Raw genomic sequence first — 26,451 nt, 5'->3', positions numbered from 1 at the left:
ATTGAATCTAGCTGCATAGATAAGGGTTTGGCAAAGTGAGTTGACATTTACCCACAAGAGCGAGAATAGCTTGCATAAGAGTCGTTTATTCCTCCCAGTGAGGTACGAGCGCGGAGCGCAATGGGAGAGGGATTTCTCTCTCTCTCTCTCTCTCTCTCTCTCTCTCTCTCTCTCTCTCTCTCTCTCTCTCTCTCTCTCTCTCTCTCTCTCTCTCTCTCGTCTCGTCTCGTGCGCCGCGCTCGGCAAAGTGAGGGCTTGTTATGCAGGCTTGGACGAGATATAGAAGGAAAACCATTTGCGGAAAAGCCACAAGTTTTATTTTCATTTTCACACTGTGCTCTTGGTCCGATTGCCTATGACTGCTTCATTAACTTACGCTTGCAATGTTTGTTGCTATACGACTAGATATACAGCAATTTCTTTTCTTTATCGATTTTGGACTACCATAATATTTGAACACAGGGTGCTTGTCACAGCTGTTCATTCGGGTGGTGTGCACGGAGAAGGAATGACAAGTGCGGTGTTGCCTTTAATGCCATGTATGAAATCGGACCACTTGTAGACATTTCCAGACCCAATCATACAAGATCTTGTATATACTTTTATAACACGGGATGGCAGCACATAAGACCACACGTTGACGTTGGTCAGAGATCCACTGAAGGACTGATGAGATTCAAATTCTGCCGCAAGTCCATCCTGTTCTTGTCCCAGCACCAAAGATCCTCCCCCCTTGATTGTGTAGCCTTTCTTGAAACCAGTGCTGGACTTAAGCTGTTTTCCGTCTTTATAGAAATTCACCTCGCCATCACTGTTCCTCCAAGTCACGCAGACATGATGCCATTTGCCATCATTAGCTGAAAATCCTGATGCTCTGTAAAAAGAAAACGTTTTTCGTGACTGAGTACAAATTAAAGATTGTCGAGTGTGGCTAACATAACATGTCGCGCCAGGTTTAGAAAGGAAGATGAGGATCAGGGATCTGGTTTAGTATTTACCGATCACAAAACATACAACATATAAATCAAAATCAGAAAGATATCAAAGGTAAATCTGTTGTACACACTCCTGAAAATTACTGTGTTCGGCAGCCAGCGAAGCAGAGCTTTCCAGTTGTATGCTGCTTATATAATAATAATAATAATAATAATAATAATAATAATAATAATAATAATAATAATAATAATAATAATAATAATAATAATAATAATAATAATAATAATAATAATAATAATCGAATATTTATCCAGGATAACCCTTCAGTATAGAATACTGTTATCAACGGGGTCCTGTTGACTAAGAATTAAAAACTTACAAATACGAATAATTAAGAACTGATATGTAAAAGCAAAACATTTAGAACTACAGTAAAAATTTACAGATAAAAATCGTCCAAGGCTTTCCTGAATAAAAATCTAGAATTAATGCTTCTCAGACTTAAAGGTAAAGAATTAAATGTCGAGGCACCTAAAAAATAAAAACTACGGCGTGCAAAATCCAGTTTGACCTTGGGCAGGTTTGCTGCTTTCCCAATGTTTCTAGTATTTAAAGCGTTATGATTCACTCGTTGAAAATAATTCTTAAAAGGAGAGCATACAGTTCCATTAAGGCAGTCAAATACCAGACAGCATGCTTTCTTTTGTAAAAAGTTGTCAATTGTTAAAAATCGAAGATCACAGTTCTGCGGACTGCATTTCGTGGAAATGATTTCGAGACTTCGTTTCTCAATGGAGCGGATCATGCGTTTACGGGATTCCGACCAACCAAGACTATTATAGCCGCAATACGTAAATATTGGCATAATCATCGACTGGTAAATTCGTTGGGCACTTAAAGTATCAATGTTAGAGCGGATGCGCCGTAAAAGGTTCACTCTTCCTGCTGCCTTCTTGTAAATTTTGTGAAAATGCGTTTCGAAATTAAGTGTCGGGTCCAGATGCACGCCGAGGTACTTATAGCATGTAGTGGTGTTGATGGAAGAACCATTGACCGAGAGGTTGACTTGACGGTCATGAAACAGACTCAACGGTTTACTGGTACCAAACAGCATCACCTCAGTTTTTCCCTTTTTCAGGTTAAAGATAAGTTCATTTTCACGAAACCAGGTAGAGAGATTATCCAGGTCCTGGGAAAGATTGCCTAGAACCGCATCGATATCACTTGCAGATGAAAAAATCACTGTATCATCAGCATAGGTGATAACCTTACAGTGATGGAGGGGACTATGCACATCATTAAAGAAGATGAGAAAAAGGAGAGGCCCCAGAATGCTTTCTTGAGGAACTCCGGTATAAACAGGGTTTGATTCGGAAGAAATCTATCTATCGGCGTTTGTGATAAATGGATTAAAATTAACTGACAAAAGCCTCATTGCAAACAGCTTTTGTGAATATTTCAGTACCATTGCTAGAAATCTGAAAAGCAAATCAATCTTGCTTCGTGACTTTGTCTGGAGCAATCCTGCTGAAGAAAATCTACCCATTCAAGTTACGGAAAGTCAGTTTAGTTTTAAAGCTGTGAAAGAATCGGAAGTTCTTAAAGAGCTAAAAAAAAAATCTATCTATATATGCATAGGGAAGGAAAAATTGAGCTAACTATAAACAAGAAAGTCATAAGACCTTTTAACGGTGCCTTTTTAGCCCTCCCTCACTCCCACGATTCAGCTTTTCCCTTAGGGTTATTGCTGAGTCATCCGATGCTGACGGCGCCTATCCAGGAGATCTCAAATACGTTAAAATTGTTTCCACAACACAAAAAATCTCATACGGATTTTAAAAACTCTTATTCCTCCAGGGAACATAGACTCGAAACGTATTACTTTTTACATAATAATCGCCAATGTTTTAAGACCACCTAAACCAAAACTCACACAGGCTATTTGATATGATTTATACACTGCACATGAGAGAACCACTGATCCCATTCCCCAGTTACACAGCAGACAATCATTTTAGCTGAATAAATGTTAGAAAAATTTATCAAATAGCCTGAATCCTTTTGGTGGACCCCCCGTGCTACCCTACCACCTTTTCCCTACTAGATAACCTTGTGTCGTGCATCATGCGTTTGATCCCTACATGGTTTACACGAAGTAATGAATTTACAGACTTCCACCACCTTGTAAAATTTCAGTCACCGTGCTACCGCTCAGTAAGGAATATAATTCATGAGTTTAATTCACTTTAGCACTTCAGCATACACTACAGAGTTAATTCTCTGATTCATTATTCATATTCTGTGGTTCTTTTTTAAGCTGTGGTGTTCAGCAATGTGATTGCCAATATCAGTCGTATGTTCAAACCACTGTCAGTCTCTCCAATACAAGTGACCCGACATTGCAAACAAAACCAAAATTTATATGTTGCCATATACGAAAGCGGTTCACTATTTACAGCTTTTCCAGTACGAGTGGCCGATTGAAAATTGTTTTTGATGCGTCATCCAGTATTGCCTTTAACAAAAGTACCAATATATTGACGACTGTACAATAAAGATAATATTTCGCGCCATGCTAAACATTTTCCCGCTATTTTAATGAAGCTTCACCTTAATTTCTTTTGTTTGGCACAACCAATCGCAGATCCCAAGACGTTACCGACAAATGCAACCTTTGTTTTGATGCAGCATTGACTTCTGATTTGTTGATTTAAAATTCATACGCGCGGACCCTATGCCAGGAATGTAGTTTATTCCTTAGAATTTTCACTCCAAGAAATACTATAACTAACCTTCTGTCTTCCGCAATGCTTAGCTGAAAGTCTCCGCTGTATTCCAGAAGCAGTTCATTATCCGTTCCTGGAACAGCATAACTAAACAGTGTTCCAACCTGTTCATTTGACTTCATCCACAAACACACGGTGAACTGTGTTAACTTTTGCATACCCCAGACGTTTACATAATCAGTAACTCCTTTGCTTGGGAAATGGAGGGCATAGTCTGTACATGAAAATAAGTATGTAATTTTTACTTCTCAACTGGATTTGTTCAAATTGATCGTTAGTTCTTACTCTTACATGATACTTGATTCGCTCAAGATTTAATTTCTTTTCAGTGTTTTCCTTATCGTATTTTGTAAGAGTGGCAGTTCCACCTATGTCCAGATGTGCACGCAATGGCACATTTGGCCAATTTGACAAGTGTGACTAAATTGGCTGATTTGATGAAATTTCGTCAAATTACCAAACTTACGCGAATTACTCGGCAGTTTAACACATTGGAGGCAGCCATGTTGACGGATTTGACAATTTGACAAATTTTGGCAAATTTCCAAATTAGCAGAACACAAAGAATTCACCCATGTTGAATGTTTTGATGATTTTGGTGAATGAAACAAATTTGGCAAAAAATGGTCAAATTTCCAAGTTTATGCAAACTAGCAACACACAAAAGCCAGCCATGCCGACGAATTTGGTAAAAAAAAAAATTAGGCAAATTGCCTGAAAAAAGCCAGCCACGATGACGGTTTTCATAATTTTCGCGAAATTTAGTCCAATTGAGTCACACATGAAGGCCAGCCGTTGACGACTTTATTGGCAAAATTTCGTCACAATTAATTGTCAAACTCAGGCAAATCAGCTAAACACTTTAGAGAAGCCAGCCATGTTGACAAATATGACGAATTTGGCACCATTTCGTCAAAATCGCCAAACTGCTTGTATACGAGTTTCGCCGTTATTATCACCCAGTATGCGGATAAGTGATGAAATATATTCTGGAAAGATAAGATGTCAAGAAAAATTAAAACTCAGAAAGACTGTTGACTGTCGTTAAAAACTGAACTTTGGGACAGCAATGTCGACAAATGTACATAAAGGGACTTAATTTGCCGAAGAACATTCAGAAAAGAATCCTTTTTTTCTCCACCCTATCTGGATTCTTGGAAAAGGCTACTGGAAAAGGTTCTACTGAAAATGCTTGACCAAGTAAAGCCAGTGTACATGTATAAATCATCAGTGACAACCACAAAGAAAAACAATTCAGAATATATTCTCTACGTTCCTCAAGCACCGAATTCTCATGGAGAACAATCTCATCTTTCAATATAATAAAGCCAGGGAAGTCAAATAAGAAATAAAATAAGGCGGTGCATGTACCATGCATCAACTTCAAAGCAGTTACCGTTGCCAACAGTTCGAGTTCGGGAATTGTTTTCTTCTCGGGGAGAAACAAAAACACCGCAACATACGAGCGCTTGGGCGAGCACAGAGCTCTGGCAACAGGGGGATTGATGGTTTAAGCTCCATACTGGAAGCTGCTTGACTAACAATGAAAGGTAAAAGTGACTTTAAGAAAGTCGGGTATCGATAACTGTTAACATTAGAATATTTTACCGAAAAGAGTCGGGCAGGCCAATCAACCCCACGTTTCAAAATTTCATTGCGTACACCGATGAACCCTGAGGTTATTATTTCTTGTGTTGTTGCAAAAAATGAACTTAAGTAGCTTTTCACTTACCTGACAACGGGTAACCACTGGTATATCCGACGCAGAAAAGGACAAAAGAAAGGGAGGCCAACAAATTGGACATGATTCAACTCCTAAAAGAGAGAGTGGATAAAATAAATAAAGTAAAATAAAAAAGAATGAATGTACCCTAATTAAAATGAAATCGAACAAAAACGGTTTATTACTTTTATGATTAACAAGAGGTTAATGTTGCCATTTTAACCATTTTCTTCTGGAACCTGGGGGAAGGCTAGGGTCAAGGCTAGAGCAATGAGACCAGGAAGATAGATAGTACGTCCAAAGACATTTCCTTGAGGACCGCAACAGGATGTGACGACGTCATGTGACGCGGGAATTACGTCATGAAATGGTGGCTATCTTGGGGCAGGGTCAAAGTTTTTCAGGAAGTGCGCATGCGATATACTTTGTCATTACCGCCCTTAAGTCATGAAATTTGACCCTGTCCCGGTACTACGGCCACCCGTTAATACGGCCAATTTTTTTGGACCCATTGGTGACCGTATTAACGGGGTTCCACTGTATTTGTTAGGAAGACCTAAATCGCCTTAGAAATTCGTCATAAATTCTAAAGAAAACCTAGCGTTTTCTTGGCTGTATTTTAACCTAAAAGTCTAGTAACATAGGAAAATTAAGTCCTTTTTTTACGAAGGGACAAAAAACCCCCAAACATTATGAGGAAAACATAATGGCATTATATGTCAGGTCAATTCTCAATAGACAATAGCTTGCAGGATCTGATCGGATTTGTAGCCTTTTGTTCCCTTGACCAATCGAGCGGCTGGGCAGTGTTGGCTATTAGTGTTCTTAATTCAAGTCTTACTATTTGGCGCCCTCTTTCTATCGTTCATCATCACACCGTGCACATCTCTTGACCTGAAGTGAAGTCAACTTTGCCGCCACCGCCCCTTCCGCCGGCCTGTGGGCTAATTCACTTATGACTGAATTTATGTCAGTTTACAGCATTTCAGGTGGTGTGGTTTTGTCCCCCACCTTTGCTGAAGAGATAGTTGTCTATTTAATATATGTTGGTTTAAAATAAAAACACGTCAGTTTGGTGGCCAAATTTATTCCAAGCAATCTGTCTCTGTCTTTGTTATCAGTCATACTCTCTTCAGCAAACAAGCGCGCCGCCACTCAGAGCTCTCGTTCCCGTTCGGGAGTCTCAGCTCGTTAAAATGGCTTGACATAAATGCAAAATAATAGAATTTTCGGAAGGCCAACAGCAGCTCGTAGATTCGGAGGATAGGGATCTGCCCTTTAAAATTTTCTGCCACATAAAAATTCAGCTAAAGAATCCGAACAAATCAAGTTGCGTTCGCGAACACAAATATCCTTTTAAAGGCCGAAAAATGTCTTGGAAAACAGAAAACAACATTTGAACGGTTTTTCTTTAATATCCTCTTTGGATGCCCCCGGATCATGGAAGATTTTAAGGCGAAAAATCCTGAATTTGTCTTAACTAGAGAAATAGGGCCAATATAGTGATTCAACAGCAAAAAAACGCAAAGAAACCGTATTCTAACCAAACACTCGAATGTGAGATCGTAGAATGACTTGTAAATTACCTACCTTCAAGATGCCACTCAGTACCTGTGTTGTCCAAGCGACAGCAAAAAAAATCAGTAAAGGAGAGAAAGAGACTGTTAAATATATCAGCTAAACCGTAAAGAATCACCGGTCAGAAAATTAGTGAGTTTCATTGTTCTTAAAGTGTTTTACCTTGGTTTAAATCTTGAGTCGGCCAGCTGTGAGCCGGTGTTGATGAAACCTTATAACTGAATCAATACAGTCTTGGTTACACTCAGCCAGTTGCCTATCAAGGTAAACGTTAGACACTTCAGTTATTTTCCTGTTGAATTCTTGGACGAGATGGTAGGCGTGGAAAAATTTTTACGGCAGAATTTCAGAATAATTCACTACCTGCGGCAGGTTTTTGGACTGTCGGGAAAAACTTTCTACTTTCTGGAAAACGCTTCTCAATCTAGGGGAACACTCGCTGGCTTCGGGAAGGCCGGAACCTACACAGCAGACTACATCTTTAACAGTATAGATTTTAATATGTGCAACGTAACCAAAGAATATTTTACAAAGGAGTTGTAAATAGCGGATATTTCTCAATATACAACAATTCAAGGTATCACGTGAATATCACGTGACCTTTCTGGTCGCCTCTCGAAAACAAGCAAAATGTCGCGCATAGAGCGGTTTCCAATTGAGTGTCGTTCAATCAAAAACCAAAGTAAATACTCTGGCCAATCGCAACAGATGTAAACAACGCAATGAATCAATCAGAATTCGAAGCGAATACATGTAAAGTTCTGGCGCCAAGCGCGGGAAAACGCGTGCGGCTAAAACACGATTGGTTTTGGTTTGGATTCCCATTGGTTGAGAAGGTGGCGGGAGGTTTGTTAACCAATCACAGAGCGTAGTAGTGCAAAACCAAAACAAGCGCGAAATTTCTTTCGGCACTCAATTGAAAACCGCTCTAAAGTTAAATTTTAATTTATGATGCCAAACTGTTCAGTTATAGCTAAATAAATGCAAATTTGTGAAAAGGAGCTGTTTTTCGACAATTTTTCAAGCAACTCCAATTTTGAGCAAATTTTTGAAAAACGACAAATCTTCATACCAGGAAATCCAGCGCCTCGAAAATTTTTGAGAAATCGATGCCGTTAACAATATTTTTAAAATTGCAGATGTTGCTTTGAAAAAGTGTGCGCTATTTCCAATAACTTTCATTGCGGCTCTGAAACATTGTATTTGAAATTCGAATGAATGGTTTTTTTATATATGCCTCACGAAAATGTGACTATCTCGAGAATTAAGATAAAACAAAACAAAACAAAATCGCCGTCACCTTAGTTTAGCTTGAACAGTTGCGAAGTTTCAACATAATACAAGTTTCAACAAGTTTCAACCTAATTCATTCAAACCCGCATGACCTGGTATTTCGAAAAGATGCTATAAACTGCGAATTTTCATTGTACAGCTTCATGTTCGCTTTACGAGCAAATCTGTCAATGAGTTCACATTAGACATTCACGGCCAGGAAGCGACAATAAACTCGTGTTACACGGCGCGTTTGACCATTAGCCTTTCTCCAAATCATTAATAATTCATGAAGAGAAAACAAAGGAAATCCCTCCGGTGAAGGAGGTTTGAAAAATTGATCTAAATTCTCATAAAGCTTGGTAAACTTTTGCTTTGAATGTCTTTAGGGAATGTTTAAAACACGAACAGCAGTGTTTTATCGGGATTTAAAACTACGAGGCGTAGCCGCAATGAACGGGATTATGCAACAAAAGCTTGGGCACTCTCCCCGTTACCATGTGAACGATTATGGTGTTTGTAGATTGATGCCAGCTACGGTGACAGACGAATAACAATGCATTCTTTTTTTTATTTTGGTAAAATAAAATAGGAAAAATAGGAAAAACATTAGTTATGATAGATTATGTTGCAGATGACTTTAATCTTTATTATTACTTCAAAAACTGAAATTTTGAAATTTCATTGGCTCCTGACCCTTGAAAATCTCATTAAACATTACCTAATTGATCACAGCACTTCAATTGGAGAAAACGGAATTGATCTTATTCAAAATAAAACATAAAATAAAGCATAACAGGTAGATAACAGTTTAACAAAAGGCTAGTACAGGTTGCAGTTACACTTCAACGCCAATTAAGGTGCTAATCTTAACAAAACAATTTACTGCGTTTTACTGATCTGAAATAAGTTAGAGATGGGATGGTTTCTACGTTCGTTTTTCTATTTTAACCAGCGAAATCAAATAAGCAATCAGACCTTAGCTCGAAACCCTCCTTCACTTCAATTGGAGAAAACGGAATTGATCTTATTCAAAATAAAACATAAAATAAAGCATAACAGGTAGATAACAGTTTAACAAAAGGCTAGTACAGGTTGCAGTTACACTTCAACGCCAATTAAGGTGCTAATCTTAACAAAACAATTTACTGCGTTTTACTGATCTGAAATAAGTTAGAGATGGGATGGTTTCTACGTTCGTTTTTCTATTTTAACCAGCGAAATCAAATAAGCAATCAGACCTTAGCTCGAAACCCTCCTGGTTCCATTAATTCTAAAAGTACACACGTGTGACTACGATTGTCCACGAGTGACCACAAGTGAGAATGCATCAACTGATATTATAGTGACATCGTAATGACGTCATTTTTATGAAATAGTCACTATTTAACCGGAAATGGACCGTTTTCAGGACTTAAATAGGTAAATTCGACACCAAAGACATTTCCGAGAGAGTGAGGAGGGAGCAGATTGGGGTGGGAGGGGGGGGGGGGGGGATTTATAATTTTTCCGCCTCCCTACTTTTTTTCTGTCAGCCCCTGCACACTCCCCTGTTTTTTGTGGACTTTGTCTTTGGCGAATTTTTGGGACTGCAAAATGTAAGAAAGAATTATTTGCTTAGATTTGTTTATCATGGGAAAGATCCTTTGATACGTATTTTCTAACCTCAATTATTTATTTCCGAATATTTTCGCTTAGCATTTTCCTTTTCTTCATTTGCTTTTTCTTGAAAAGTGGTGGTGGTGGGGGGTGGGGGGCAGGGCGCGGCAACCGGGGAGAAAGAGGGGGAGGGGAAGTATAGGGGAGGCTGAAAAGAAGAGGGCGGAAAGCTGGAATCTCAAGGTGGTGGGAGATGGATAAATATCAAAAATTATACAATATTGCGCAAAGAAGGATAATCAATAAAAATGGGGTGTGGACAAATTCAGATTTACTCTCTCCCCTCTCTCGTAAAATGTCTTCAGGGTCGAATCAGTACCTACTTATGTCCCGGAAACGGTCCATTTGCGGTCAAATAGTAACTATTCGATAAAAACGACGTCATTATGACGTCAGTATAATAAAATTTTGTATTTGCTTATGTGCCTGAGCCGATCCTAACTTCGCCTTGAGTAAAACTTATTCACTACTTAACTGGACTTTAATTGTAATTTTTTGCCTGGCGAATTTAAGCATTGGTTATGAAACCTTGCCATCTTCAAAGTTGAGAAAAATGGTCGTACAATTTATTTTGGTAAGGCTGTCACTGAGCACAATCTGTTGTTTTAACTATCACACTACACCTGAACAGAAAAGCGGTTTCAGTTGAGCAGTTGCTCCAACACATTCAGATTACATTGTAATTTTTGTGCTGTCAAGGCCAAAAATGGGGCGACCTGCACAGTTTGCAACGTCTTATATAGCTGGTCAAGAGGACAAAAGAATGAACAACAGAACAATGTTCCCAGCCCTAAAAAACAATGCAGGTGTGGGCTTTGAGGGTCCAATGAAAATAGAACTTTTTAAAGGTGTAGGCCTACTGCCAAAACTAGTAGCAAGAACCTATAACATACAAGCTTGTCAGACTTCATAAGACATTATCGGTTATCAATCATGCGCCGAACGCTACTAAAGAAGGAATTCTGGTCAACCTATTCGTGCCGTTAAACGGACTGGCAGTGCAGTAACTTGCTGTTTGCAGAAACCAGAACGATCACATGTTATAGAAGCAGGAAAACAAAGACGCTACAGTGTAAAAATTCCAATGTTATCTTATGTTATGTTAGTTCCTTTGATTCTAGACATCGTTGATAGATCGATGTTATAATAAATCACCGGGCATCTTGAACTACTAGTACCTCAAAATGAGCCTATACAGGCACTAGAACTCAAGTTTTTCTCTGTCTGTAAAATCAATCAATCAATCAATCAATCAATCAATCAATCAATCAATCAATCAATCAATCAATCAATCAATCAATCAATCAATCAATCAATCAATCAATCAATCAATCAATCAATCAATCAATCAATCAATCAATCAATCAATCAATCAAACAATCAATCAATCAATCAATTCATCAATCAATCAATCAATCGATCGATCGATCGATCAATCAATCAATCAATCAATCGATTAATCAACCTTGTTTAACGAGGGTAACACTTAAGGTCTGTTACGACTGACTACTCTGTGGCCTTCAGATTCCGGATCGAATTGAAATTTGGAAATGATTGTCAATTTTTGAGGAGAGGGGAAAACCGGAGTACCCGAAGAAAAACCTCTCGGAGCAAGGACGAGAACCAACAACAATCTCAACCCACATATGACGCCGAGTGCGAAAATCGAACCTGGGCCACATTGGTGGGAGGCGAGTGCTGTACCTGCTCCCATCTTTGTCTAGCGATATGAAAAAAATAATAAATTAGTTGAAAACAATGATACATGGAAGGAACTTCATTTGTGGAAAAGTCACAATCCAACTTTTATTTCAACCATCTTGGTCCGATTACATTTGACTTGCACCTGCAATATTTATTGCTATAAGACTAGATCTACGACAGTTTTTTTTTTACTTTAACGAACTTTTCAGACTGCCACAATATTTGAACACAGGGATGCTCATTCGATTAAGATGTTGTGCATGGAGAAGGAATAACAAGTGCGGTGTTGCCTTTAATGCCGTTTATGAAATCAGACCACTGATAGACATTTCCCGACCCATCCAAACAAGACCTTGTATATAGTTTTATTATAGTGGGTGACAGCACATAAGACCACACGTTGACGTTGGTCAGAGATCCCCTGAAGGACTGGTCAGTCTCAAAGTTTTGTTGAAGTCCATCCTGTTCTTGTCCCAGGACAAAAGATCCTCCCCCCTTGATTGTGTAGCCTTTCTTGAAGTCAGTGCTGCTCTTAACCAGGTTTCCATCTTTAAAGAATTGCACCTCGCCTTTAACGTTTTCCCAGGTCACACATATTTGATGCCATTTGCCATCTCTAGCTTCATATCCTGATCTCCTGTAAAAAAGGAAAAACACCCCACGTTTTCCGTGATTGAGTACAAAGTATAGATGGTGAAGTGTGGCCGCGCCAGTTTTAGAACTGAGGAAGATGAAGATTAGGAGTTTGGTTTAGTGTTTATTAATTTCACACCGATCATAAAACAAGCACCATATAAAATAAAAATAAAAAAGATATCAAAGGAAAATCTGATGTACACACTCCTGGAAAGTACTGTATCCAGAAGCTTATATATGCATAGCCGGGAAGGGAGAATTGAGCTAGCTATAAACGCGAATATTTCGCTGGATGGGACTGCTGCTTTATTTTTTGTCCTACTCTCCTCCCCTTCAACGACGATTAGTCCTCTTGTTTGCCAGGGTGTACACCTCAATGCCCGGGAAAAATAAGTTGCCAACATTATTTGTCTATGGTCTGCAATGAGTGGCTATTTAAGAAGTGAAAATTAAGTAATTGTATGGACTATGGGCTACTATTATATACGACAAGGAAATGATGACACTTTCGTGTGTTACATTTTTGACTACTGTAATACCGAGTGCTGTCTTGGCCGAGCAAAAAGCCAGGCGGATCATTTCAATAAATGCGGTATTTTTTACTTTTTTCTACCGGGCTTCTTGTTAAAAGATATATTGGCACCAGTTCAGTGTCGTTTGTTCTTAGTTAGCTTTCCAGAGTGAGTCGTTGGTACCAATCCGTACTATAGGTGACGCGAAAGTTTAGCAGGGGGTCGTGGGTTCGATTCCTGCTGAGGTGTATTTCCTTTCAGTCCCTAGTGCGGTCTTCCTTCTCAGTAACCTCGCTAACGCTCAGTGAGAAATTAATGGGTTCACTTTAGCACTTCAAAAAACACTACACAGTTAATTCTCTGATTCATAATTCATACTCTGCGGCTCGTTTTGAAGCTGTGGTGTTCAGCAATCTGATTGTTAATATCACAGTTTCTTGCCGATCTCTTGTGTTCAGTCAGTAAGATGTTCAAATTACTGTCCGTGTCACAAACGAAGTGACCCAGTCGATATTGCAAACAAACAAAAATTTAAATGTCGCCATATACGAAAGTGGTTTACTATTTACAGCTTTTCCTGTACGAGCGGACGATACTGAAGCTGGTTTTGGTACGTCATCCAATGCCCCTTACAAAAGTACCACCTCGTTGTCGACTATACAGTAAAAATTAATAATACTTCGCGCCATGCCAAACATTTTGTTGCCACTGACTTTTTGTCGTTCAGTTTAATTTCTCTTGCTCGGCACAGCCAATCACAGAGCCCAAAAGTCATCCGGTGTTGACCTCTGATTGGGGGATCTTCTTATTTTGTTTTATCTCTAAGGAATAATAATTATAACTAACCTAGTGTCGGCCGCAATGCTTAGCACAAAGTCCCCGTTGTAATCCAGAAGCAGTTCGTTATCCATTCCTGGGACAGCATAACTAAACAGCGTTCCAACAGATTCACTTGACTGCATCCACAAGCACACGGTGAACTGTGTCAAACTGTGCATGCCCCAGATATTGGCATAATCGCTAACTCCTTTACTTTGGAAATGGAGGGCATAATCTGTACATAAAAATAAAGTGAAATAAAGCACGTCATATTTACTTCCCAGCTAGAGCTTATTTTATTTAAATTTATTGCCGGTTACGTCTGATCTTTATTCCGTGCAAGTTTAATTTCTCTTCAGTTTTTTTTTATTATTGTATTATGAAAGAGTGGCTAAAATTTTGAGAAATCAACAAAAACTAACAAAACGCCGTCTCCCATCTAAGTTTCATTAAATCTTATTAACAGCAAAACTTAATTAAGATGTAGACTATCAAAACAACAACCAGCCACCCGTTTCAATTAATGTTGTAGTTAATACATAGACTTGGTACGCATCAGGTATAGGATTTTGTAATCTACTGTTGAATTTTTACCGTGTAGAGATGAAGTTATCGATCGATCGATCAATCAATCAGTCAATCAATCAATCAAATCCTTTTTGTCAGTCCAGTCTGTTTCGATTAACTGATTTTTTTTTTTATTTTTACCTTTCTTAATGTTTCGCCATGGCTCGGCATGGTCTGAGCGCTTAGCTGCGTAACTGTTTTGATGAATTATAAACGTAATTAAGCGCGACCGGTTGTTAGTATCGGCAATTTGCCGCATATAGCTTGGACTCCTACAAACTCTCCCTTTTCCTGATGCTTTGACTTTGGCAACTTTCAAACTAAACGTAAAACCTCGAGTATCGTTTTAGAAACCCGTGCACTGGTGCTATTCGACACTTAATAGAAGAATAAAGAAAAGTGATCCTGTGAAAAATGTCCGTAGACTCACTTATTTACAGATATCGATAAAATAGCCTAAAGGAATTCATCATTTTCGATCAACCCAACAAGAAAAATGCTCTTCTTGTAATGTGACGCTGACTTTAGCCGCTTTATTACTCAGTTTGCGGATAATTGCCGAAATCTAGTCTGGAAGGATGAGATCTCAAGAAAAACGATTCTCAGATAGGCTATTGACACAGCAAAAAAACAGAACTTCGAGATAAGTAATGTCCACAAAGAAAGGGACTTGACTTGCCAAAGAAAATTCAGAAAAAAAATTTTTCTCCACCCTATCTTGATGCCTGGAAGGGTAATGGAAACAGTTCTACTGAAAATGCTTGATTAAGTAAAGGTTGTACAAATCATCAGTGACAGCCACACAGAAAACAATTCAGTTCATATTCTCTACGTTCCTGAAAGCACCGAATTCCCATGGAGAACAATCCCATCTATTAACATAATTGAGCTAGGGATGTCAAATCAACTTCAAAGAAATTCCCGCATAGTTAACAATCCTACACACTAGGTCTCAGATTCAGTATAGAGTTACCAACAATTCGAGTTCAGGAATTCTTTTTCTCGGGGAGGAACAAAAACACCACCACACGCGTGCGTTTGGGGGAGCACAGAGCTCGTGTAACAGGGGGAGTGATCGATGGTTCAACTTCTACAGCGGAAGCCGTTTGGCCAGCAATGAGAGACAAAGGACTTGAGAAAGTCTACCTACTTGGTCCTACTGTAGAGACTGAAAATTTAAACGGGTTACATGACAGAGATCTTAACCCCCTAATTTAATCCCTAAGAGTGCCGATTGGCGCATAATGCCATAACTCATAACAGATTTCTATGAATTTTTGACACCAAAATGGTCTTGTGAAGATCTACTCATTAAAAGGATGAAAACTTATCCCCCTCCCATGTGTGATATGGTTCAGACCACCCCGATAACCTTTGAACTTTTTTCCCATGGAAGTTATGTGTCTTAAGACATCTCTTACATTAATGAACATGTTGAGAACTGCAAAATAAGCTATAGTTTACGGGTATACCTAATATACAAAAGGATTTGGACGTTTTTGAACTTTTAAATTTTTACGTTTTAAGGCCATTTATCTTAAAGCCATAACTTTTCTCATTCATAATTATATCAGTTATGAAATACACTCATGAGTAGCTTTAAAATGGTATATCATACATGGACATTGAGTTTGTAGTCTTGGATCTGGATAAAATGTTGTTTTGCCTTAGGGGTTAAAGGGTTAAGGAAAAAGGCCCACGGAGAGTCGTGCAGTCGTATCAACCCCACGTTTTAATAGCCCATTGGGATGCGGCGATTGACATATAGAAACAGGTAGGTGTCTAAGATATACTACATCTGACTACTTTAGTACATTTTATATGAATAGTAGTTATCTAGTCCCAATAGCGGAATGTCCGCGCACTAGCGGCTAACAAGTTTCCATTAAGGCAAATTAACTTCAGACCTCGTGAAAAAATTTTGCCCGTAGTCGATGAGCTTCGAAGTAATGGGTCATTTCAAAGAATGAAGTTAATTAGCTTTTCACTTACCTGACAACAGGTAACCACTGGTATATCCGACGCAGAAAAGGACAAAACAAAGAGAGGCCAACAACTTTGACATAATTCCACTCCTATTAGTTAGAAAATACAAAGATTGGATATACCAAAATAAGAGAAAATCGAACAAAAACGGCTTATTACTGTCACCATAACATAATCATAATCAGTTTTAAAAAGGTTTATTTTTACCCTATCTAGACTAGCCTACGAGGGCGGACACCTTTTCCTTTACTCTCGCAGGCTATAACTAGACGGACTTTTTTCTTTTCTTTTTCGTTTTCTGGGGCACTAGGAGGAGGGAAGGGGGCGGAGCAAGCATATAGGTTAGGACAATGAGACTCGGAGGATAGATAGTAGGTCCAAAGATGTTTTCTTTGAGGTCCACAATGGGATGCCGGTGACGTCATATTACGCGAGAATTACGTCATGAAATGGTGGCCATCTTGGATTTCTTAATTGCCCCCAGACCACAGAAACCACCAAAAATACACACATAAAACACATAACATTTTATCCAGGAGGCTTTAACACAAATACAAAAACGTCCTGAATAGGGATGACCCAAAAGTGAGCAAAATGAAACGAAAAACATGAAAATGATATAAAAACGTGAAAACTACGGTAAGATAGTTAATTTGTATGCCAAAAACAGGAATCGTCCGATTTCTGAATAAAATGCCTGTCAAAAATTCGTTGCCAGTCATGCCGTAACATCAAAAGCAATGAACTCCAATCTACCATACCTAATTCAGTTCCCACAAAAATTTCTGAAGAAGTCTCATCGTTTCGTGTCCTTTACTCAAGTACTAAAAAAGTTCAAAGTTTTTGCGGTCGGAATCCACAAATAAATCGATCGCGATCGTGGGGATTTTTGGCGACAAAGTATTTACCAAGGTTTGCAAATCACGGCGCGTTTGCTATACACGAAAATATTGTCGCTCAGATGGATTTTCGAAACGCAAACCGCCTTCCAGTGGACTAAGGCCAAACGGTAGTATAACCCCAAACTATATAAGAATACGCTAGAGCTGAGTTAGTTTTATTCATTTTATCGAGTGTATGTTGAAATATAGCACCATTTGACGCCTCTGGGGTCTACAGTATTTTATCCGCCATACAAAATTTCAACGACGAGATTCTCAACGACGGTTTAACGTGATATTGCGTGGCCAGTGCATAGGGTGCTCTAACATTTCATGTCTGAGAATCAATGTAATCTTAAAGTTTGATAATTCAAATGAAAACCACAGTAGCTGACATTGGAAACGTCTTTTTCTTTTGAAGTTCATTAATGCTATCAGTTTGATGATTTGTTTTGCCGGTTTGTATTTGTGTTTGTTTGCCTTAATGTGCTGAGTCGTGTTTGGAAACCCAATAAAACACTCGCACTCATTGTTGAAATATTATGTAAAACGAGTCACACAGCTTTCACAAAAAAAAATATCTGTACGCTCACCATCACTATCATAATAAACCATATTAAGCATCACCATAAGCCAGATTTCACGAATTAGGCCGTTACTTGTTTCATTTAAAAGGTACGATTATTTTCTTTTAGCTAAAAGTTTACTTATTTGAAGGAACAGAATCCTGAATTCACAAATGGGACATTTCTATGCCATCTTAGTTAGAAAAATAAGCCAATGTTCCCGTTTGGGATCTTTCATTGGCGCAAAGGGATTAATTGCTGGCCGCCAAGGGACATGCCCCTCAGTTTCACAATCGCTCTTGTTATATAGTTACATCGTTTTCGAATGATCGTTTTTCTCTCACCTACCCACTCTTTTTAGATATTATCAAGGACATTGGCAGAGAGGTTTAGTTCTCTTTTATGCAGCCTGTTCTTGTCTTTCGCTTCGTAGAAATAAACCTCTCTCTCGGCCAAAAACAAGCTGCGTCTTTTGTTATGTTGCTGGCGGGGGGAATTAGCAAAACGCGCGAAGAAACCGTACCCCAACAAAGCACCAGAAATCCAGATGGTAGAATGACTTGTAAATATTACCTACCTTCAAGATGCCACTCAATGCTAATGTGCTGTCTAAGGCGGTTGCTAGAAACAAAATATGAAGAAAAGAAAAAGGCTGTTAAATATATTAACTAAACAGTAATGAATCCAGGACAGCTTGAAGATAAATTTCAAGCAGTGAGTTTCATCTTTGTTGCAGTGTTTTACCTAGATCTAAATCTTGAGTCGGTCAGCTGTGAATGATGTATGCAACTAAATATATAGACTTCCACTGACAGTAAAACGTGTGCCCTCAATATATTTAGTCAGGAATTTCATTTACCTGGGTAAAGTCGATTACACGTGCACGTACGTCTTGAGGGTGAATTTTCCACTTCAGTTATTTTCCTGCTGAATTCTTGTACAGTTACCTGGTAGATTTGAATAAATTCTGCCGGCAGAATTTCAAGACTAATTCACTAGCTGTGGCTAGCTGTCACAGCATTCTGCTGGCAGAATACCGCATTTCCGAGCAGAATTTGAGCGAACAGGGGGAAAAATCAGACACAAGAAATATATAAAGCACATGATTTGGCCTCAAGTCAGTGAGGTGTAATCTCCAATCAGTACCACACTGTTAGGATGAGATTTCGCAATTACAAGTCAACCATGCTTACAACTAAGAAAACTGGCGAGTTTTCAATGCATTTTAACCTCACCGAGCACAGAATTTTTGACGTTTAGTTCATTGTCAAGCAAAACTGTCAATTCCGAGAACCCGTTGCGTTTAAAACACCTGTTATTTACAAGGGAGATTTCAGTAATGGACGGCCCAAAGCTGCTTTTCAATTCTTGGCTTGAATAAAGGGTGCGAATTCAGATCAAGCAAAAGAGTATGCTGTGTAAATACGTTTTTTAAGTCTGAAGCACGAGAGGACGGATATTGCCGTTACTGTAATTACCATTCGGCAAGCAGAGTTTTTTCCCTGATTTGTTGGGAAAGTGTAAAAATGTGTCAAACTATAGGATATCAACTTATCATCGCTCCTTAATATATTCCTCGTAAATATCGAAAATGGCTCTATAATTTGTCAGACTATCAGGAGATCATAATTCTCTGTCTTTGAACTGAATAGAAGACTCCATACTTTTATACCTGTTGTCTCATACCGGTTTTAGTTTTAACCATTTTCCATTCGCTCGCGGGAATTGTTCAGTCATTTTGAATTGTTTCCAAGATGATTTTGTTCTTTCATACGCTAGAAGTTGAACAACAAACTCTGAGTTCTTTCCACTCTGTCCGTATAAGTTTTTTCTTAAGTGGATAATGGTCAGTTAAACTGTGTTGAAGTGAACAATTCATTTCTTTTGAAATTGGGTAAAGACCCGCTCGTATTTCTTGTCTGTTAATATGTTGTTCTCGCGGTTTTAATACAGGAAGGCGACGTGTTTAATCTACAACCAATGTATGCTGATACAGAGAATAAATGAAGTTGGCCAATTCTTTCAAAGTATTGGCGTGTATTTTGGAGAAACTACTAAAACTGATTTATAATTTCTTCTTCAATCAATTAATATTTTCCTCCCGGCGCTATACGAACAATTTCATGTCACAGACAAAGTTCTATCTTAAATATCTGAGTACTGGCTTTGATCAAAATCAGCAAAATCTCCGTGACAGTGCGTCTTTAACCAAAACGTTGTCGGATCAAAGTATAAAGCTGTAAGACAAGACCTCAAGGTTCTGTGGATTTTTTTTTATTAATAAGTTAATCAAAATCAGCTATGCCTCGTCCGTCCAGTGAAGATATACGATGGCGAACCATTTGGATGAAAGAAATGTTAGGACATCAAGTGGATGAGGTGGCAGCCTCTTTGAAGATGTCTTTAAGCTTTAAGCTTTGATCCGACAACGTTAATTGAAATAGCTGTATATCACGTTTGGGCCACACAACACCCGGACGTAAATTCTCTAAATCGATCTAGTTAGAACAAACAGAGAAGTGGTCACATAACCACAATTTCTAACTATAGCTATCACTGTCTTAACTATTTGCCTCTCTGAGTTGAGTTTTCTCACGTTGCCCTTACCCACACGTGTTAGGGAAATGATAAAAAGCGTCAATGAGAACATGTCTCTATATCGAGATTATCGAGTCATTAAAATGGGGATATCCACAACATTAATATATTTTTCTGTGCCAGTCGTTATGAATTCTCACCTATCATTTGCATGCACCCCTTTTAAGAGAGGATTATGTTTTGAGTAGATGGTAACTATATAGACCATTTTGCAGTTGTGTGCTTAGTGACCTGTCCTTGCATTGGAAGCGAGGCTGTGGGTGACCTTGTTTTGATACAAACCTCACTGCTTTTCTTATGTAGATCATGCTGTTCTTATGCAAACTAGTTTGCATTTAAAATATGAAAAACAGTGGGGTTTTTGTCAAAGCAAGGTCGCCCCCAACCTTGCTTCCAGTCAAACGCCAGGTCACTAAACACACCACTGTAAAATGGCCTATTTACGTTTGCTGTGTCGCAAACGTGCGACCATCCAATTCCACAGAGGCGTTAATGCAAAGCTTCCTAAATAAAGTGCATTTACTCAGTTGGTACTTTACAGAGCAACAGAAAAAAGCAAGAACCGTAAGTCTGTTTAGGTACAAGTATCTAGGTTTGGACATGTTATAAAAAGTGAAACTAGGATGTGTAGATTTCTTTTATGCTAAACACCAAAATGAAGCTGTTAAGATAAAGGCACTTGTGCGTGCTTGCGCTGAGCGAGTACCAGGCCGTAACTGCCTAATACAAAACTGAGCGCTGCGCAGAAGTGGTTATACAATAGAGAATGTTTAGATGGTATCTTTATCATAAGAATAAGAATGCATCAGAGGCGAGTCAGTTTTATTCATTTTTTTAAATGAAAAGTTAAAATTTAGTATTTAAAGTTAAAAATCGACAATATTTTATTCCCTATACAGTCTTAATAACGCGTTCAAATTCTCAACGGCTTCCTGTGGCCCAATACCGCTTGCACTCAAAGGTCATTATTACTAACACGCTCTCTAGTGACGCTCTCTAGCTAGTGACGCGAGCTTAAGCTGATTAGACTGTTCACAGTCCCCTATTTTTCCGTGGGATTTACGAAACTCGTACGCTTTGGTCGAACTCCCGCCATCAGTTTGTAAAGGCGAGCGCAGCCTGGGGAGAGTGTCTACTACCAAGGGAGGCTTCCACCCCCGTTAAACCAAGATGGCAGGAGTTCGATCGAAGCGTACGAGTCTCGAAAATCCCACGGAAAAAGAGGACATTGTGAACAATCTAGAGCTGATGAATTCGGTGAATTGCGTAATAACGGTTGCGGCAAAAACATAAGCATTTGTATAGCATTTTCACAAATTGTTCGACCAATTTTGAAAATCCCATACAAATCCTAATATTTTGCTGTAACCGTTCTTACGCAATTCAATCCCTGTAACACAATACACCGCTGATATTTGGATAGCGCTGTCCTTATATTGAGCCGCCTTGGGGTGCCTGTGGTGTCACCTTGAATATTTGTATCAAAAAAGAGCTGAATTAATGGTCCAGTCTTGTTAATAATTATCCCGCTGGAGAACATAAACTAGGTATAATTACATTTGGTTGCGGGTGACCAGGTTTCAAATAAATTTCAAATTGAAAAAAAAAAAGGCTAATGTTTTCAAGTTCTTCACATGGCGATTGGAAAAATTGCTGTAAACGCTTACGGTTTGTTCTTCACTCGATTAATCACTTGACGTGTTTATCTTGGTGCGTTAAGAGCACTGATTTCGAGTTTGAGCAAAGTCACATTGTCAAATATTTTGTGCAGTTGACCAAAACACAGCAAAATCTCCGTGAAAACGTCCATTTTAAGGTATATGATTTACATATATTCCATAGTCTGTTCCAATTAAGAAGTAAAACGTAAAATTAAATGCAAGGCTGATCGGACAGCTAAAATAATTTTACTGCTGTCCGATCAGCCTTGCATTTAATTTTACGTTTTATTCAACATTGTTGATCCTGATCTACACAAAGATCCGGCTACACTTTGCTGCTGTTTGTACAAGTGGTCCCTGCACTATTCAAGGGTTACCTTAAGAATTTAAAGACGGACCCCAGTTACCATGGTTTCTTGATCGCTTAAACGAAACTAACAAACTGGTATTACGTCACTGGGCGTGCCTTGAGTATTGAACGATTGGTTATATCAAAGAAACACGGGCAGTAAGAATATTCCCTTGAAGATCTCCATCGCAAAAACAATCATCGTCGAATTCAGTGCATCGGTTATAGAAATCCCAGGACATGTGAGCAGAAACATAAAAGGCATAAAAAAAAAATCAACAGAATGCTTTGGAAACCTTACGGTAACCAGCATAAATTGTGCGGATAGTTTATGTGTGTAAGGACGAAACCAAGGGACGAAACCATTCTTAACTGAGGGCTGGTTTCCATTTGATAGCTGACAATTACAAACGACCGGTTACTGTCACCGTGTTTCAGTTTGCATGTTATAGATACCATCGCTAAACCGTTACAACTTCACTTCGTTTTACAATGTTTGATCGCCAACCTTGAGGTGTACAGTTCGCGAGCATATTGAAAACACTGATTCCCGAGACACATGTCCATCTACAGCTTACCGAATATGTACCGAATATGACGTCACAGTACAGGGAAACCCAACGAGAACATTAAAGCAAAATAGTTAAAACAGTTGCTATGTTCATACCCGCATCAGTTTATGGCCTTCAAATGGCAAATTTCATAGCAAACATATAGACAAGTTTGATCTGTTTAGATTCTTTAGTTGAGACTAAATCATTTTCCCCGAATTTACAAGCAGTTATTGGCTTTCTGCAAATCTTGATCTTGTTTTCAGTTTTTAAAGACGCTTTCGGCCTTTCGAAAACAAAAAGAGGTTAGTTTTTTAACGTTGCGAAAGTTTGAGGTGGCTTTCAGTTCCTAATAGGAAATTATGTTTTTCTTCACGATTTAATCCGAATTAATGTCTTTCCAAAAAGATCATTATTCCACAGAACCTAACTTTTGGATGTCCCCTACGCGAGAGAGCAAAGTGTAAGTAGCTGTTGCTCCTGTCGGCTTCAGGGAGTTGTGAAGAGAGTCACTAAATGTCATTGTAAGTTTGCTTGAAAGTCCGCTAAAATGGTCAGAAGTTCCCATCATTGGCAGGCAAATCTAGTGTAATTAGCTTAATAATTGGTAATCATATAATAACGATTGTATGATTGATTGATTGATTAATTGATCGATTGATTAATTGTTTAATTGGTTGATTAATAGAGTAACTGATCGATTGATTGATTGATTGATTGCTCAAATCCGCCGTCTATACCTGACATCCTCCCTGTGGCTTAACGTTGATGCATAAAATTAACGTGGGTTTGCCTGAAGTTTTAAATCTGTTGTTTTATTTTGTTTTGGTTTGAAATATTACAAAACAATGAAAATTTTCATACTACCCCTCGCCTCTCCCCTCCTCTTCCCCCCCCCAAAAAGAATGGAAAACTATAAAGGTTGATTTTTGTTATGCAAGTTATTAGCTGGACAGAACTCCTATATAGTTTCAGAGCACTTGATTAGTTGAGTTAGTTATAAATTAAATGAAGCTCAGGCCAACAATAAAAAGCCCCTAAGACTCGTGGGTTTCCTGCTCACGTGCCGATGCTACTTTGTTCTACCATGTTTCTATTCTTGGTTAATTTGCGGAATTTTCAGATTTTTGTAGGTTTACTGATTTACGATCCTTACGTCAAATTGATAGAATTGACCCTATTCCTTCTTCAGACTTAAAGAAGCTCGCAACAGTTTTTCTGGCATTGAGATGGATCTTTTCAAATCAATATTTTGCATGGAAGGCTTCCTTTGATTTCCATCACACTACACCACCTTTTCAACATACGATCGAATTTTCTGTTTTTGTTGGTTTCCAAGCAAGCAACAGTTCATTTTAGATAGCGTCGATTATCTCGAAATCTAGTAGTCAAACACTTTACAAGGAAAATTTCAGGATTTAAACAAGGCAACTTAGACAACTTGTTGGCGAAATTAGAAAACAACTTGTCAGAGCCCTTTTATGTAAATAAAGAATCATTTTTATGGGCTGATTTTAGTCATTGCCACATTTTTCGTTAAACGCTAGTAAAATAAAACTTATTTAACTTCTCATTTCTGTCCAAAGGTCTTTAATCGCAGCAAAACTTTCTAAAAATACCTTGAGTTTCTTAGGTGGCTGCGATGTCAAGTTATTTGTGTTTTAAAACGGCTTGAATAAGTCGAAAAACTTGTAATTTGAATGAATCAAAATATTTCAAATATGCTCTTACAAATTTTACTTTTCAATTGTGAGGCGTTAGAATGATAATTCGTTTTGATGTCTTAAAAGAACCATTTTGGATGTTAGAAGAGAAGACTGAAACTCAGTCAAGTTTCAGTCGCTGTTGTCTTTCTTAGTTTGTTTTTGCTGGTCTATTATCCTGGTATTTTATTTTTGGTGCTTCTTGTCCTGTCATCTGCAACGATTTATGCTTACGACACGTCCCGAGCAAGCTGTGGATTTTCCCCAGTTTTTAAAATTGTTTGATATTTTTGTTCTGCATTTCAAAGTTGATGATGAGTTCACAGATTCTGGGACATCTGATGTACTCCAACTCGACTGTTCTGGTATCGAATTCCCTGCGGAGGGAACCCTTCTTTTTTCCGTTGTCTGTTTTACCAGATCTTTCAATATGGAACCTCTTGTGAGGGAAGTTTGTTATTTTCAGGGGAAATTGCATGACCAGCCTCAAGGTAATACTTCAGGCCATGGAATTTGTAACTGCTAGCTCGCATAGCAGTTTTTCCTTCTTCCAAGCGAGCACGAGAAGCCAACGATAGCTTCCCTAGAAGGGGAGGGGGGTGGGGGCAAAAGAAAAATGGAGAAATGAGGTTAAGAGGGGGGGGGGGGGGAGCTATTTTTTCGTCTCTCGCACTCTCTTGGAAAGGAAAAGACTGCTAGACAGGCTATTATAATAACTGTCAATCATTTGGCTTGAACATGAGCCAGGGACCCTTCCCGCGTATGTTCCTTATCTCGGCACATCTATGTGTATCGTCTCAATGTCTTCCCCAGAGTTCATGCACGCGTGTTCTGTCGTGAATTGTAATACCTGTCGCGAATTGTAATAACACTTGTCGGGAATTGTAATAACGTATCTATCGTGAATTGTAATAACCTGTTGTCGTAATTTGTAATAATCCGAGCTGTCGTGAATTGTAATACCACGTTGTCGTGATTTGTAATAAGTCTTAAGAACAAACAATTACAATGATGGTAAAATAATGAAGACAGGCCAAACATTATTGGTCGAGATAGGAAGAATACTGACCTTCTAAGCTAATTTGCTTTTACGACGGTACGTCTTTCAAAGATCTCCCTTTTCTGTACGAAAGTAGGGAAGGGTCTTTTTAGATCTCTCTTAGCAGAGGCTGATTTTCTATCAAGTGCCATTTACTCATCTGAATGGTTTTTAGGTAAAGCACAGAAGGGCGATATTCTGTAACAAACAGCAAAATGTTTTTGCGCGTTTTTTGTTTGTTTTGTAGGGCCTACATTCCATCTTTAAAATTGACTTCTGAGAGAGTTTTATCTATAAGGTTATTAGGGTACCCTCTGTAGCGTAATCTCTGTTTGAATAGAGTAATATTTTATTCAAATGTTGTTTTTGAAGATTTTGTTCTGAGAAGTCTTCTAGGAACTGTTATTTACAACCGAGTGAAGTATGTACGTGACTCTCATACGTTGATACAACACGCTTGCAGAGCATTTTAAAAAGAATAAGACTTCCTTGTCCAAATGTATTCATTCACCACTCAAAATCTCTTTCGTATTTTAAAAATACTTTGTTGTTAAAAAGCGTATTTTTGTCGTATTTTAGGAAAGTCACGCAGTTGAAATACGGTCAGTGGAATAATTTTGCCCAACCAAGGGTGCCTGACAAATTATACTGTTCGGGTGTTAAAACGTTGTGTGGCTTCAATTTCAAAGCGTAAACATATGTTACGAAAGCTGGATTTTGTGTTTCAAAATTTTAAAAAATACACATGGATCAAAATAAAGGTTGGTTTCTTTGCGTCATTTTTGTCATTTTCTTTTGTAATTGTTTGGTCTTAAGACTTATTACAAATCACGACAACGTGGTATTACAATTCACGACAGCTCGGATTATTACAAATTACGACAACAGGTTATTACAATTCACGATAGGTACGTTATTACAATTC

The 26,451-nt window shown here is 38.4% G+C and overlaps 2 protein-coding genes across 3 annotated transcripts in view; one reads left to right on the top strand and one right to left on the bottom strand.

Annotated features, from left to right (window-relative positions):
- Positions 1–26,451, top strand: part of LOC146475009 (V-type proton ATPase subunit E-like) — a 164,751-nt gene that overhangs the window by 47,063 nt on the left and 91,237 nt on the right. The window lies entirely within an intron of this gene.
- On the bottom strand, positions 11,731–18,627 carry LOC146475014 (neuronal pentraxin-2-like). Of its 2 annotated transcripts, none has more exons than XM_085116323.1 (5): positions 18,485–18,627; positions 18,203–18,246; positions 16,185–16,267; positions 13,653–13,860; positions 11,731–12,295 (listed from the first exon to the last, which is right to left on the bottom strand). In XM_085116323.1, the coding sequence occupies exons 3-5, from the start codon at positions 16,255–16,257 to the stop codon at positions 11,905–11,907; spliced, it is 672 nt and encodes a 223-aa protein (XP_084972449.1). In that variant the 5' UTR covers positions 16,258–16,267; positions 18,203–18,246; positions 18,485–18,627; the 3' UTR covers positions 11,731–11,904. The 2 variants fall into 2 exon arrangements, with proteins under 2 accessions (XP_084972449.1, XP_084972448.1); XM_085116322.1 differs by lacking the exon at positions 18,485–18,627 and adding an exon at positions 18,370–18,482.

Source organism: Pavona decussata, unplaced genomic scaffold (assembly GCF_977016875.1).
Source record: "Pavona decussata unplaced genomic scaffold, jaPavDecu1.1 SCAFFOLD_87, whole genome shotgun sequence".
NCBI lineage: Eukaryota > Metazoa > Cnidaria > Anthozoa > Scleractinia > Agariciidae > Pavona > Pavona decussata.
Note: the sequence above shows the minus strand (reverse complement) of the source record. Positions and strands in the feature narration are given on the sequence as shown.